Raw genomic sequence first — 15758 nt, forward strand, 5'->3', positions numbered from 1 at the left:
ACTGAGACTATCTAAGGCATCACCAAACTCACTCACAAAGATGGAATTGTGCTGGCAAAATGGGAATGAGGCAGGCCATCAACTTCCAAGGCCATCAACTTTTGAAAGGCTGTGGCCATTTGGAAACTTAGAATTTTTAGAGTAGCATGTGTAGCCAGGCACTGGTGGTTCAAGGCTATAATCCTAGCTACTTAGGAGGCTGAGATCTGAGGATCACGGTTCAAAGCCAGCCCGGGCAGGAAAGTCTATGAGACTCTTACCTCCAGTAAATCACTAGAAAACCAGAAGTGGCGCTGTAGCTCAAGCAGTAGAGCGCTCATCTTGAGCTGAAGAGCTGAGGGATAGTGCCCAGGCCCAGAGTTCAAGTCCCACGACCGACCAAAAAAGTAGCATTTTGTGTACTTGTGTCTGTATAAATACATATTCACATGTGTGTGTCTTAAGCATGAGAGCATTGGTACTACTATTAAGAGCTAGAAATGATCTGAGGAGATGCTAAGCCTGGTGGAGCAGGGATTGTCGTCAATTAGTCCTTCTGATCCCCACGACCTGCCCACCGTGTGCCTCACGCAACCAAACCTCAGCACAGATCATTTCACATGCCACCTCCAGGTGTGAATGACTTAGTTTGGCTTTTATTCCACATTATTAGATTAATGTACAAATATTAGAAGGGCAGTTTGGGGGCAAGTGGGTGTTCTAGAAGCAAAGAGGCTTTGGGCACACACAAAGCATGGGCAAGCCAGAGCCGGAGCTTGGTGCCTGTCGGTAGGATATCCAGCCCAGTCAGCAGCAGTGGCAGGAAAGGGGTCATGTGTGAGGACTGGTGGAAGGGCCTAGTATCAAGGGTGAGTGCTTTCCTCATCATGTGTCCCCATGTGCCCTGAGCAGACATTGCTTCAAGCTGTCTACACATAGGAGCGATGTGGCCAAACTGCTCTGTGGGACACTGGACAGAACTGGGTGAGATGGGGCCCCCAGAACTTGGCCCTAGGGCAAGATGCATCATCAGGGAAGGGCTGCAGCCCTAGTTCCTGATGGCAGTGTGACTCAGTACTCCCAGTCACTTCTTCCCTGTTAGGGCCTCCTCGAGGCACAAAGAAACAACTACAACTACTGTAGATTGAACTTAGAACATCACGCTTGTTAGAAAGGTGTTCTACCACGTGAGCCAGCCTCCAACCCTTTCTGCTTTTAGTTTCTCAGATAAGGTCCAGACCAGCCTCTGAATATAATCTTCTCTGCCTGCAAAGAAGCTGGGATTACAGGCTCATGCACATGATCACATTATGGAGTCAGCCTGAGGGAACAAAGCAGTGTCACCCCTAGCACCTGTAGTTCCTATCCGTTTGAACACCTAGCATCACCCCTCCTTCCAGATCGGTTTATGTTTTGTTGATGCTAGAATTTGAACTCAAACCCAGCAGGCGCTATAACACTTAAGCCATACTTTCGGATTGATAGAGTTCTGGTATGTTGGGGGGGGGGAAGGAGAAAGCGCAGGATCATGTGGCTTGAATTCAGGACGTGGGTACTGTCCTTTCAATTCAAGGCTAGTGCTCTTAGCACTCTGAGCTCTAGTTCTAATTTTTCTGGTGGTTAGCTGGAGTTGAGTCTCACAGACTTTACTGCCCAGACTGGCTTCAAACCATGATCCTCACATCTCAGTTTCCTGAGTAGCTGGGATTACAGGTGTCTTCTACTCTACTTGAACTAGCATTGGACCATGTTCCTCATGCCTCCCGCAGAGCTCACAGCTGGTCTGGATATAGCATAAGTGATGTTGAGCTCCAGCCTATTTATCGTGACTTCTGCCCTGTGGAAGGTGGTGACGTGTAGTTATGTGATCACCTCGGGGTTTTGGCCGGTCCCCTTCCCTGCCCCCAGTGCAGAGCCACACAGACTGCACACAGCACCATCAGGTACTGTGGGCAAGCAAGACTACCAAGCCCTCCACCGTCACTCCAGAGCACACCTGTCTTTCCATTGTTGGCAGTGTGAAAAGAATTTATTTCAAATCTGCTTAAGAATGTGGTAAAACTCAAGTTTCTCAAAAGGTAATACAGGAAGTTAAGCCAACTCCCAAAGACCAGAACAGTGTTCGCAATTCAAAAAATACAAACGCTTGTGGATACCAATACAAAAATTAGAAAAACGTACTTTTCCTTCCCACTGCCCACCCCTCCGTGTTTAAAGTGGAACACGAACAGCCACAGAACCAAGGGCTGCCACAGAATACCAACCACGAAGACAAAAAGTGACAGGAGAGAGGAGAAAGAAGGGTGGGACAAGGGGGCTCTGTCAACAGCCAAATCAAGGACACACAGCTTTTTGCTTCTTGTTAAATTCCTTTGCCAACATTACACAAACACCTCTCATGCTAATACACAGCTCAGCGCGAAGGCGATGATCTATATCATGCATTTACGTGTTCTGCCTGCTGGCACCTGCTCCCTTTCACTGCTGAGTCCGGGCTCAGGGGTGAGGGGTGGGAAGGCCATCCCAGGCCGCCCAGTGTGTGTCCCCACAGCCACAGTGGCCTCATGGCAACTCAATCCTGCCTCCGGCCTCTGCTCAGAGCCTCCCTCAAGGCCGCAGGCCCCTCCCCAGAGCTGGGCTGGCAGCCAGCCCCTTGCTGAGACTTCCCAGCCCATTTTTCATGAAGAAGTTAAGGACCTCCCCCCTTGGGCCAAGAAGTCCAGCAGCTGTCACTTGTCTGAAAGTGACCTGTGTCCGGTCCCTGTTCTTAGGTTCAGCCCGCTAGTATCTCACTACACTTGTACCTGTGGCTTCTATGGCCCATCCCGCTGCAGAGCTAGGGAGCAAATGGCGCCAGCCAGCGCAAAGGTGATGGAGTCAGAAGAGGCATCAGGAGGTTCTGCACACCATGCCCCAGGGAGGGGACATAGGTAGGATGCCGGCAGGCTGTCCAACCACCGCTCCAGACAGAGCCAGTAACCGGGTCCTCGCGGGAAAGTAGTCTGCGACGCTGCTTTGCTCCACAAGGTCCAGCAGCAGGGAGCTGCTGGGTGGGAAGACATTCGGTCAGAAGATGTCGGAAATCTCCACACAGGTTTGTGGTTGGGGAAGGTGTACCACGAGCCTGGGCTTTAGCGATGACAGAAGGACGGTCTTCGACGGCAGTGGAGACGGGGCGATCACAGGTAGGTACCGAGGCACAGGAGGTGTAGATTTTCTTACACATGCGCTCAACCAGGATCGAAGCCAGATTGGAGGAGAGCGGACTGCACTGAGTATCTGACCCGTGCGCCTCACTTTTTTGTTTTTGGTGTTGGTTTTAGTCCTGAGGCTTGAACTTGGCCTGGGCTTTGTTTGCTCATCTAGCACTCTACCTACCATTTGAGACACAGCTCCACTTCAGGCTTTTTAGTGGTTAATTGGAGGTGAGAGTCTCATGAACTTTGCTGCCTGGGCTGACTTCAAACCAGGATCCTCAGATCTCAGTTTCCCGAACAACTAGGATTACAGGCGTGAGCCACTGGCCCCTGTCTCAGCCTCATCTCACCCATATGGGTCCCTCACCTAGACTGCTGGATACCAGAATGTCTACAGGGACAACCAGCCACTTCTAGCTCACTTTCCACTCCAGGGTGAGCACATACTTCAGGTATCTTCTCACAATATCCCATTTTATTCCTTTAATCATTTAAAGATCACAAACCCATTAAGAAGTTCCTGTGAAGGTGCAGTAAAACATGGCCAAGGAAACAGAACAGGGGCTTTTGTTACCAGCCATGGAGGTGGAGACTGGCCAGACTCTTCAGTGAGCACAACTGGCAGCCCCACAGTGGTTTCTGTTGGTGATTTATAGTAGCCCCACCGAAGACCTGTGGAGAATCCTGCTCTCGGGTTATCATGAAGGCCGACGGCCTTGGGACAGGCTTTCCGTGTGACACAGGTGTGGGTACCAGCATTACTCTGAATGTCAACACAATGAACTCAAGCTATCACCTACAGTCCTTGACTTGGGCTGCCTCAGGGGACACTGGACTAAGTCTTTTAAGTGTTTGTAGTTACCACAACTAGTAGGGTTGCTACTAGCATCTAGTGTTGCTAAGGACCCTGCCCCCAAAGTCCAGAGAGACAGGAAGCCCCGCCTCCCCAGCACTTGGAAGGGGCCTTGCTGCGGGGTGGTGTTGCATGGCTGGTGGCTGGCCCTGCCACCAAACTCCGGCCTCCTGGGAGGACTTAGCCTTCCACTCCAAGGTAGAATTAAGGCTTAGATGCAAAGTCCCTGGGAAAAATGCACATAGATTCTGCATTTGGGTCCCAACCCAGAAGTGCTCTGGCTGGGCCAGGCACCGCAAGGGCAGGATACGGTGACCATGGCACTGTCTCCCAAGGGTGCGCCACAGTGCTGGGTCGTGGGGCAGCTAAGGGTGCTGTCAAGACACATCCAGGGCTGAAGGCACAGCCTGGACTGGCATCAATGCCTAGAGGTTGGGTGTTTTGTCCTCCAAAAGTAGGATCCTTCCCTCCCTGCAATATGGGAGGCGGGGTGCCGGGGGTGGGTGTGCTGGGTACGTCCAGTGGAGGAGTATATAGAGAGGCCAGCGTGGCTTGTGACAAAGAACAAACTCAGCACTATTACAGAGGTGCTGTTCACAACTCAACCAACCTGACATTTTAACTTCTTAAAATTCCTTTCTCACAGAAAGTGCTTGAGAGATTTAAACCACATCCTTCCTCAGCTAGCCTAGCTGAAGCATCCTGTGCTGCCATTTGTGTACCAGACGCTGTCCTATCGCCGACCAGGCGGGAACCGGACTCCCAGGCCAGGGGCCTTCCCGCCACCAGGAGGGGAATTTCCTTCTTTGCTTTTTTGAATCCTTAGACCCACAGGTGCGTGGCCCTGCCCTTCTCTTATCCCTGAACGGTGAGGGCAGGGAGGGGCTGTGTCCCTTCCCTTTGTATTGCTTCTGGGGAGACGAGGGCAGGGGGCTGCCCAGGCCCTACCCCCCTCCATGCTGCTGGTGGTGGGAGGGGCTGTTCCTCTGAGCTACAGGGAACTTCTTGGGGAAGCCTTCTAGGGGGGCATGTCTGGTTTATGCCTGTGGATCTGAACCCCAGAATTGAAAAAAGAAAATAAGAGTAAGAGGGAAAGAATGGAATACCACCCACCAGGGCGGGAATGCCTCCTCCTCTAAGGTGTTACAGACCTGGGCTGCTCCTGCTCCCCAGATGAGCGGGCAGGCTGGTGCCCAGGGCCTCCACTCCACTACTCATCCACGTCGCCAGGATGGCTGGACTTCTCTAAAAGAGAACATGGTATTCCCAGGCCACCAGCATCTGGGCCTAGCTCCCCTGCCCCAGGGAGGCCATGGTATGTCAGTCTTCAGGCTTCAGGACTCTGGACACAAGAAACAGCCAGAAACTTTTCAGCAGGAGGAGAAAGGACCCAAGGCAAGACCAGGGCATCCACAAAGCAGATGGCTCCTGGGCCTGGCATGGAGGCCAGGTCGAAGTGCGGAGCAGCCCCTGGACAGCAGCCTTCCCGGGCGGTTCTGCAGAGATGGTGAGCCTCGAGCGAGAGCTTTGAGGTAGGACTGTTGAATCTGCTGGCCCAGTAGCAGATGCACAGGAAACAGGTACAGGGTGTGAAAGGAGGCAATTGAGGAGGTGCAGCAGGTGCCAGTGTGCAGGTGCAGCCAAGAAAAATCCAACCAGTCCAGCAAATGGACAAGCTTCCCCTCAACATCAAGTTGGATAGTTGAGGGCACAGATTCCGGAAAAGGAGAGGAGGGTGACCAGCTGGTGCAGATGGAGAGATGGAGGGGAGAGTGCTGAAGGCCCCTAAAGTGTCCTGGAAGAAGTGGCCCCTCAGGACACAGCACGGGGCTCTGTGCTGCAGAGACAGGAGTAGAGCACTGCCCCGACCCTGGAGAGCCAGCCCACCCTGCCTCCCCTCCCAGCCACGCCCTCACCCCGCCAGTCACAAGCCGACAAGGGGGGTGTCCTGAGGCCAAGCAGGGGCAATGTGGGGTTCCTAGGGTTTCCAGCTTCTGTGCTGAGCCATCTGAGGGGTCTAGCTCAGAGAAGTGGCTCAGACTCAGTTTCCCGTTAAGTCCTTGGCCAGCCAGTTCCAGCCAGAGGAGCCACATATCACAGTTGTTCAAATCCTAGTGTTTCATTGGTAGAATCTAACAGTGGGTGAAATTTAGCAGACCGCTGCACATGCCTGTATGTGTCAGAAAGTGTGAGAAAGGAGAGAATGTGCAGGGCTGGTTGATTAGTAAAGGCCCGAAGGAAGCCCTTTTAAAAGGTTCTCGGCAGTTCAATGAGACAGGCAGAAATTAAACACAAATAGTTGATATCTCCCTCCTTCAGTACAGAACCAGGCGTGCCAGTGCACAGACGTAGCAAAGGCTCTAGGACCAAATGCCACAGACAGCTTCCAGCAGAGATGCCAGCCGGGGCTCAGGAGGGTGACACCGCAGCTCCCCAACTCCATCCCCCAAGGCCAGTCTCAAAATCTTCCTCAGCAGACAGAGGCAGGAGCAGGTGTGGGAAAGCAGAGGTTTTCTCCAGAGCCGCTCAGGAAGGAATGGGGTGGCAACTGTGAAATGCACCGTGCGTGTACCGCTGACCGTGGCGGACAACCCCCGCCCCTTGGCTGAGGGGCCCCCTCCACGCGTCAGCCGTTCCGCTGCAGCGGGGCTCACCCGCATGGACTGTGGGGCCTCTGGGCTCGGCGAGTGTGGTGCGGCTCCACGGTGCGCCTGGGCGCTGGGCGGTGGGAGGCCTGGCTAGTTGCCTGCTGGCTGTGGCTGCCCCAGGCTTGTGGGCACGTCCAGGCCTGTGTGCAGAGTGACCTGGAAGAGAAGTGAGGGGCTCAGGTAGCACGCCATGGTGGAGCCCTTGCCCCACATGCAGACAGACCTCACTTCCACTGCACACACGTGAGCAGCGGGGGGAGGGGAGGGGGAGGAGAGGCCCGTGGAGGCCACCCAATGCCAGCACAGGCCATGCCTGTGCCCTCTGCCTGCATGAAGACGGCGCCTGCCCCACCCTGGTTGGCCCTAGGCTGGTGATCAGCTGCCAGTGGTCTCCCCGGGTGGCAGTGACAGCAGCGTCCCATGGGATTGTTCAGGCTCCGTTCCGCCACAGTAGTGGTGGCCCAGTCCCTGCAGCCCTGCATCCGTGGCACTGTCTCCCCACAGCCACAGCCTGGCCTGTGCCGCGGCTGTCTGCTGACCCTGAGGACGGAGTGGCCACACTGGAGTGCCTCCAGCGCTGTCAGCAAATGACCAGGTGACTGCTGAGGACTTGCCATTCTGCAGGGAGTGGGCACCAGACAGGGGCTGCCCTGCACAGAACAGGAGGACTCTCCTACAGACAGACGCTCTCCTCCCCCTTGCACCCCTGGCCTCTCATCTTTCTGTGGTCAGCCTTCGCTGAGGACCGGCCCAGCGCCCAGCACTCCCTCCTGTCCCGGGCTGCAGGGAGTGCCCGAGGCGGGAGGAGGCAGGTGGGCAGGCAGAGGGGACAGCCGGACCAGCTGGGGCTGGGGGGGGATGGGGCCCAGGTACCTGCACGTTGCGGTTGAGACTGAGGGCGGGCATGAAGACCCCGTCCACGTGGCTGAAGGCCGTGGGGCCCTGCTGCTGCCCATTGATGAAGAAGGTCAGGCTGTGCTTGTTCAGGTCCAGCAGCACGCCCACGGTGGCTCCTTTGCACACGCCGCCTTCCGTCCTGGCAAGGGAAGACCCGGAACAGCCTGTCACCAGCCCCAGCCAGCACCGCAGGAAGGGCTCTGGACCACTGTGGCTAACACCAGCACTAGGGGGTTGGCAGTGCCTCCCGCTGGTGTTGCAGATGTCGCAGCACGCTTCCCACCTATTAGCAGGCCTCGGGAGAGGGTGCCTGGGAGAAGGGGCTGCTGTACTCCCCGCCAATAGGGCTGACGGTGAATCCCACCCACAGTGCACCACTGAGCAATTAGCACCAGTGCAGAAGGCACTCAAAGAACTAACTTGGCCCCATTCTGGGGGAGGGTAGCGAAGGCTTCCCCCCCCTTCGCGGGCCTCCCCAGAACCAGCATAGGGGCTCCCAAGAGGGCTGGCGTGGGAGTCAGGCCCTCCACGTTGAGCTCAGATGGGGCGGGCTTGGCAGACATTGAGAACCATGTCGTCTGTCATGAAAGGAGCACTAAGTGGAGAACACCCCTGGCTGATCTGGCCTTTGACTCCATGGGCTGCATCCAGACTTCCCTTTCCAATAGGTGAGCTCCTGCTTAGCATTAACCTTGCTGGGCCTTTAGAGAACAATTCCTCGTTAGGGCTGGGCTTTTGCTGGGGCAGACGGCCATGACAAGTGTGGAGGCCAACCGTCCCCTAAGAGCCCTAGTCCTGGTCCTGATGCACTGCTAGGGCTATTCCGGTATTGTCCACCAGATGGCAGTGCACAGCCCTGGGTCCCAGGTCCCGTGCTTTCAGTGAGCAACTGGCAAACCTCCTAGGCAGGGTGCTCCACACACGCGCCCACACCTGCTACGCTCTCTGCTGGCTTCCACATCCCTCCAGCTTCCTCTGAGGCCCCAAATGACTGCGGGGCCAGCAAAGGCCCTCACTCTGGGGTTTAGGAATTGCCCACACAGGCAGATTCTGGCTAATTCCTGATAGCACCAAAGATTCTCTCAGTGGCTGGGCCTCTCTCTCTTCTTCACTTTCCCCTCCATTCTTCCTCCTTTTGACTTCTTTAGATGTGAAAGGCATTTTTTATAGTGGTAGTGTGGTGTTTCTTTTGTGCTCATTGTTGTGTGTGTTTGAAGTCAGGGCTTGGGTGCTGTCCCTGAGCTACTGTTTTTCAAGGCTAGAGCTCTACTACTTGAGCCACAGCTCTACTTCCGGCTCTTTTTGGATAGTTTATTAGAAGTAAGAGTTTCATGGACTTTCTGCCCAGGCTGACTTTGAACCACAATCCTCAGATCTCAGCCTCCTGAGTAGCTGCTAGGATTATGGGTATGAGCCATTGGCTTTGTGTGTCTGTCTTTTGAGTGCTGAAGCTTGAATTCATAGCCTCGTACTTGCTAACTACTCTATTACTTGAGCCATTCCACCAGCCCATATGTTAGTTAGTACAGTACAGTACTGGCGCTTGAACTCAAAGCCTCACACTCCTGCTCAGGCATGGCTGGCACTCTACTTTTGAGCAATGTCCCCCAGCTCTGGCTTCTTGCTTTCTAACTGGAGATAACTGTCTGCCAGCTGCCTTTAAATCACAACCCTGACATCTTAGTCTCCTGAACAGTTAAGACTACAGGCATATACTCTCATCCCCTGACATGTTTCTTTGTAAAATTAAAGTGTATTAATTGTTCAAAATACTAGCAGGTTTCATGATGACATTTTCCTATTGTAGTCTGGTCTTGGTACCTGTCTCCTAATTTCCAAGGCAACACAGTGGTAGCTCAGTGGTAGCACAGTGGTAGCTCAGTGGTAATGCAGTGGTAGCACAATGGTAGCTCAGTGGTAACACAGTGGTAGTGCAGTGGTAGTGCAGTGGTAGCTCAGTGGTAGCACAGTGGTAGCTCAGTGGTAGCACAGTGGTAGCACAGTGGTAGCACAGTGGTAGCACAGTGGTAGCTCAGTGGTAGCTCAGTGGTAATGCAGTGGTAGCTCAGTGGTAGTGCAGTGGTAGTGCAGTGGTAGTGCAGTGGTAGCGCAGTGGTATCTCAGTGGTAGCTCAGTGGTAGCACAGTGGTAGTGCAGTGGTAGTGCAGTGGTAGCTCAGTGGTAGCTCAGTGGTAGCACAGTGGTAGCTCAGTGGTAGCACAGTGGTAGTGCAGTGGTAGCTCAGTGGTAGCTCAGTGGTAGCACAGTGGTAGTGCAGTGGTAGTGCAGTGGTAGCTCAGTGGTAGCTCAGTGGTAGCACAGTGGTAGTGCAGTGGTAGTGCAGTGGTAGCTCAGTGGTAGTGCAGTGGTAGTGCAGTGGTAGCTCAGTGGTAGCTCAGTGGTAGCACAGTGGTAGCTCAGTGGTAGTGCAGTGGTAGCTCAGTGGTAGTGCAGTGGTAGCTCAGTGGTAATGCAGTGGTAGCTCAGTGGTAACACAGTGGTAGTTCAGTGGTAGTGCAGTGGTAACACAGTGGTAGCTCAGTGGTAGTGCAGTGGTAGCTCAGTGGTAATGCAGTGGTAGCTCAGTGGTAGCACAGTGGTAGCTCAGTGGTAGCTCAGTGGTAGCGCAGTGGTAGTGGTAGCTCAGTGGTAGCTCAGTGGTAGCACAGTGGTAGCACAGTGGTAGCTCAGTGGTAGTGCAGTGGTAGCACAGTGGTAGCTCAGTGGTAATGCAGTGGTAGCTCAGTGGTAGCTCAGTGGTAGCTCAGTGGTAGCACAGTGGTAGCTCAGTGGTAGCTCAGTGGTAGTGCAGTGGTAGCTCAGTGGTAGCTCAGTGGTAGCACAGTGGTAGCTCAGTGGTAATGCAGTGGTAGCACAATGGTAGCACAATGGTAGTTCAGTGGTAATGCAGTGGTAGCACAATGGTAGTTCAGTGGTAGTGCAGTGGTAGTGCAGTGGTAGCTCAGTGGTAGCTCAGTGGAGTGCAGTGGTAGCTCAGTGGTAGTGCAGTGGTAGCTCAGTGGTAGCTCAGTGGTGGTAGCTCAGTGGTAGCTCAGTGGTAGCTCAGTGGTAGCTCAGTGGTAGTGCAGTGGTAGCTCAGTGGTAGCTCAGTGGTAGCTCAGTGGTAGCTCAGTGGTAGCTCAGTGGTAGCTCAGTGGTAGCTCAGTGGTAGCTCAGTGGTAGCACAGTGGTAGCTCAGTGGTAGCACAGTGGTAGCTCAGTGGTAGTGCAGTGGTAGTTCAGTGGTAGCTCAGTGGTAGCTCAGTGGTAGTGCAGTGGTAGCTCAGTGGTAGCTCAGTGGTAGCACAGTGGTAGCTCAGTGGTAGCACAGTGGTAGCTCAGTGGTAGCTCAGTGGTAGTGCAGTGGTAGCTCAGTGGTAGCACAGTGGTAGCTCAGTGGTAGCACAGTGGTAGCTCAGTGGTAGTGCAGTGGTAGCGCAGTGGTAGTGCAGTGGTAGCTCAGTGGTAGCACAGTGGTAGCTCAGTGGTAACACAGTGGTAGCTCAGTGGTAGTGCAGTGGTAGCGCAGTGGTAGCACAGTGGTAGCGCAGTGGTAGTGCAGTGGTAGCTCAGTGGTAGCTCAGTGGTAGCTCAGTGGTAGCTCAGTGGTAGCACAGTGGTAGCACAGTGGTAGCTCAGTGGTAACACAGTGGTAGCTCAGTGGTAGTGCAGTGGTAGCGCAGTGGTAGTGCAGTGGTAGCTCAGTGGTAGCTCAGTGGTAGTGCTGTTGTGAGGACTGTGCAGGCTGGGGGCCAGGTGCTTACTCTGGCAACAGGAAAGAGCACTCGACACACACCCCTGGCTACACTCCTGTGCACTCCCGTGCCCAAGTGTCAATTTGGCTTAAGGTACAGAGCGATGGGTGTGCATTTGGCTCTGCAGTGGGCTGGGGGTGGGCAGGAGGGTGAGCACCCATCCAGTCTGCAGCCCTGGGTCAGCCAGCTCAATCTGTGGCATCTGCTCAGCCCTAATCTCCTGGCCTTCAGCGACTGCTCAGTTTATATTGCCAGCTCTCCCTGCAGCTCGGGAGCGGTGGGGTGTGTGTGTGGAGGGGGGGGTTCTGCCTCTTCTCTGGGTTGCTGGAGTCACCATCAGAAGGGCTAATGGGACCTGAGGACCCTCAGGCGAGTTCCTGGTCAGGCTGGCTTGGTTTCCCTCATCTTCCTCAAGGAAGACTGGCTGCAACAGAAGCAGGTTGGCCTGCTGCTGGACACCCCAGAGACACTGTGTTGTTCCCCTGGCTCCTTACTCCTGGGGCGGACATGGGCGGGGCTGGTGCTCTGCAGTGACTCACAGAGTGGGTGGTGGACCAGAAGGTATCCCAGAACCGGAAGGAAAGCTGTGAGCTGAGAAACCCTGCAGAGCACAATCGTGTGGCCTGCTAAGTGATGGAAGAGCTATGCATGCTTATTCGGGCCGCAGGCAAGGGGTCACTTCTCCCTGAAGTTGAAGCCACCGGGTGCGGAGACCACAGTGCCCAGCAGACCCTCCCCCGTCCTGATGCCTGGCTTGGGGCAGTAGGACAGTGGTCCCAGGACCCTCATTCCTAAACAGGGGCAGGAGCGCAGGGGTGGGGCGGGCGCACCTGTTGGTGTGGGAGTTGCAGTGCATGAACCAGCTCCGGTTGTTGTCCACGTACATGGCCCAGGCCTTGTCGTCCTTGCCCAGCATCATGTCCTTGGCCACGCTGGCCCGGGCCACGCCAAAGGCGGGATCAGGGTGGTTGTCGTAGCGGTCCACGTGCAGCTCCCAGTAGTGCACGCCCTTGGAGAAGGCGGCTGTGCCCAGCACCACACGGTCATCATAGCTGCTGCAGGTGGCCGTCTGGTTGTCATTGGACAAAATGATGTCTCGGTGCCCAGAGTTGGGGTCAAAGGTGAACCAGGCCACTGCACAGGAGATGAAAGAAGCAGGGTCAACAAACAGAATAGCCAGTGGCTCCCAGTGAGCTCAGGGACACAGACTGACTCGCTTCCATCGGAGAGTGAGCAGCCTTTCTCTGGATTGTGCGTACACGCACGTGCACACATGCACATGTTTCCTGCTCTATTTCTCCTGTTTCCTGTTCTCCAACTAAGCCTTGCAAAAGAGCCCTGCACTCAGACCCCCAGCCTCAGCCTCTGGCTGCCTTCAAATGCTGCCAACTCTGTCAGGCAGAGGAGGAAGTTGGCCTTAGTAACCAACCTCAGGGGTGGAAGGTTGAGGCAGAGGTAAGCAATGTGTCAGTTCTGGAGACTGGGCTCTCTCTGACAGCCCACGGGGTGGCAGCACCTGTCCTGGTACCCAGACCCCAAGGGAGTGGGAAGTGCTGCTTCCTCTGAAATGATTGCTAGAGGCAGGAACGCAGGGGGCCATCACGGAAGCAGTCTCACCATCTGAGGTCTGCAGGACCACTGTCTTGCTGTACGGCCCGGCGCCGGCGGTGTTGAAAGCTTTTACTCTGGCGTTGTAGGTGCTGTTGAAGTGGAGCCCGTCAATGGTACACAGGGTCTCCTTGCCCACATACACTTCCTGCAAGAGCCACAGCCACCATCAGCCCCTCAAACTTGTTTTTTTTTTTTTTTGTCACTTGTGGGGCATGGACTTCAGGTCTGGGCACTGTCTCTGAGCTTTTTTGCTCAAGGCTAGTGCTACTACTTTTAGCCACAGTACCAATTCCAAGTTTCTGGTGGTTAACTCAAGATACGAGTCGCATGGCTTTTCCTGCCCAGGCAGGCTTTGAGCCTTGATCCTCAGATCTCAGCCTCCTGAGTAGCAAGCCAACAACGTCTGGCTGCCTGTTACTCTTCAGCCCAACCCTGAGGTCCAGCTTTCTCATGGCCACCACACCTAGCAAGGTATGACTTAATGGCTTTGGGGTTAGTGAGTCTGGTTGTCTAGAAAGGGGGTGATCTGCAAGGCCTGGGGATTCACACACATCTGGGCTTTGCTGCTTAGTACCCCAGGCCACTCTGCTGAGTCCCAGGTCCTGGCAGAAGGGAAAGGGAGACGAGGCCCTCAGCCTCACAGGCTCCTTGTCATCCTGCCCACAGCCCACCAACGGCACAAGTTCATTGCCATCCAGTCCAGCACCCAGTTTTCATGAGTCTTCTATTAATCCAGCACTTTGCAAGGTTCTTGAGGGCCCGTGAGAACCAGTGCTGCAGGAACACACGCTGCCCTTCTCCAGACACCCCGAGGCTGCCCCTGAGCCAGCACACTCCCAGTGGAAAGCCTCTCAGCACATTGAGGGTGTGGTGGGCCACAAGACCACAGAAGACATGGGCAGGCAGGGAGGTTGTAGAGGGGTGGGGATGTGGAAGGGTGGGGATGTAGAGGTTGTGGAGGGGTGTGGATGGGGAGATCGTGGAGGGGTGGAGATGTGGAGGTCGTGGAGGGGTGGGGATAGCGTTGGTCATGGAGCCCAGGCAGATGGGGTAGTGATGGTAACGGAGCCTGGGAGGATGGGGTAGTGATGGTCATGGAGCCTGGGTGCTTGTAAAGATCATAGAAAGTGTGACCACAACAAGTCTTCTAGACCCCTGCTGGGCAGGAGAACAGGTAGGCGGCACCTCTGAGCTGGCCCTGCCAGGCACCTGTCAGCCCTCATAGGACAACCTCCTCCAGTCCTGGCCCAGTCCCTGCATGTGCCTGAGCTCCCCAGCCTGCAGCTCACCCGGAACTGGCCCCCGTCGCCATCATCCAGCTCCAGGATGTAGCCGTCGGCGGGGCTGTGGGCGAAGGGTGGCGTCCTCCAGGCCAGCGTGACGCTGTTGTTTCGCGTGCAGCATTTCTCCAGCTGCAGCAGGGGCCCGGGGGGCACTGCGTCAGGAATGGCTCCGTCAGCGTGGGTGTCCACTGACAGCTCCAGCCCCACCCTGCAAGACGCTTCTGTTCCTCCCCTGTGACCACCCCAGGCTTGAGGTGCCCGGGCTGGGGAGCAGGTGCCTTGCTCAGCCCCGGGAGGGGACACTGCAAAGCAAGTGTCTGGAGAAGAAAGTCCTCCTATGGTCTGCCTGTGGAGAGCCATGGCACTCAGCCAGGGAGGAGCAAAGCACTCCTTTCGCCCCGTTAAGAGTGGGGTGCTGGGTTTAAGTGTCCTCCAAAGGTGATGAAGGCTTGGTGCCCTGGTCCAGGGACTAGGTCCAGGCAAGGGAGGTGGGGCTGCTTCGCTCAAGGGAGGTTACACTGAGGGGAATGTGGGGGGGGGTCTGTCTTGGATCTGGTCACACCTGAAACTTTCCAGCTGGCTGCCATCTATTTTTTAAGGGGAGCCGGCAAGGGGGTCTAGCACAAGTGGCCACGTTCAGTCTGGCTGCCAAGCAGGAGCCGACAGCAAGGTCACACTAGGTCACACGAGGTCTGCCCCGATCAAGGCTGTGCTCTGGGGCGGTGGCATGGCCAAGACTCTCCACCTCTCTCTGGATCCCCTGAGCCTTCTCCCTCAGGGCCTCTACTTCCAGGCCTCCTCCTCCTGCTACCTCCACTCGGGTGCCAGGCCCCTCCCGCTGCGTGGCACGGTGTCTCACACCTCTGGTCTTTCCCAACCTTCCAGGTGCAACTGCAGGAATTGTTTCCCTTAGTTTACAAGTGGCCACACCCCCTGCGGGCCCAGGCTGCCCGGCATGGTCTCTGGAAGTCTCACAGGTCCCCCCACCTCTCAGGCTCCCAGGTGAGGAGCAGAGCAGCCTCTCCTTCTGGACATCACTTGCCAACTTCGCCTCTGGCTGAGCTGTGCCAGCTGTACTGAACTCTTTGCTGTGTGCCACCCGGCTGTCCTCCACCCCACCTTCCAGCCGGCCTCCTCCAGTTGGACCCCTCCCCCCGGGCTGTCCTGCTGCTGTGCTGCTCTGCACTCGGTCCCTTCTGCTCTTGCCTCTGAACTTCTTGACCTTCCTTGGGACACAAAAAAAACCTTACTCCAGCCTCTATCCTTCTGCCTCCTGAAATGCTCCTCTACCTCTCTACCTCTGCCTCGCCTCCCCCCACCCCCACCTGCCTTGCCTCCTTGCTATTCTCAGACAATACATTATGGGTGGGTCTGCAAATGGTCTACTTTCTCCTGAAGTCTACAGAGGACCCTCCAGGAGTGCTCCCCACTGTCACAGAGGACCCTCCGGGAGTGCTCCCCAATGTCACGGGACCCTCCAGGAGTGCTCCCCACTGTCACAGAGGACCCTCCGGGAGTGCTCCCCACTGTCACAG

General features: G+C 55.6%; 1 protein-coding gene across 1 annotated transcript in view; it reads right to left on the reverse strand.

The window, feature by feature from the left end:
- Positions 1-6767: 6767 nt before the first annotated feature.
- The window catches only part of Trim67 (tripartite motif containing 67), a 54141-nt gene continuing 45150 nt past the window's right edge, over positions 6768-15758 (reverse strand). The window contains exons 12-16 of the mRNA XM_013014572.1: positions 14230-14375; positions 12947-13085; positions 12160-12463; positions 7551-7713; positions 6768-6833 (exon numbers count right to left, since the gene is read on the reverse strand). Of these exons, the coding sequence (XP_012870026.1) occupies positions 6768-6833; positions 7551-7713; positions 12160-12463; positions 12947-13085; positions 14230-14375 (818 nt within the window). The remainder of the gene's footprint in view (positions 6834-7550; positions 7714-12159; positions 12464-12946; positions 13086-14229; positions 14376-15758) is intronic.

Source organism: Dipodomys ordii, unplaced genomic scaffold, assembly GCF_000151885.1.
Source record: "Dipodomys ordii isolate 6190 unplaced genomic scaffold, Dord_2.0 Scaffold24, whole genome shotgun sequence".
Taxonomy (NCBI): Eukaryota; Metazoa; Chordata; class Mammalia; order Rodentia; family Heteromyidae; genus Dipodomys; species Dipodomys ordii.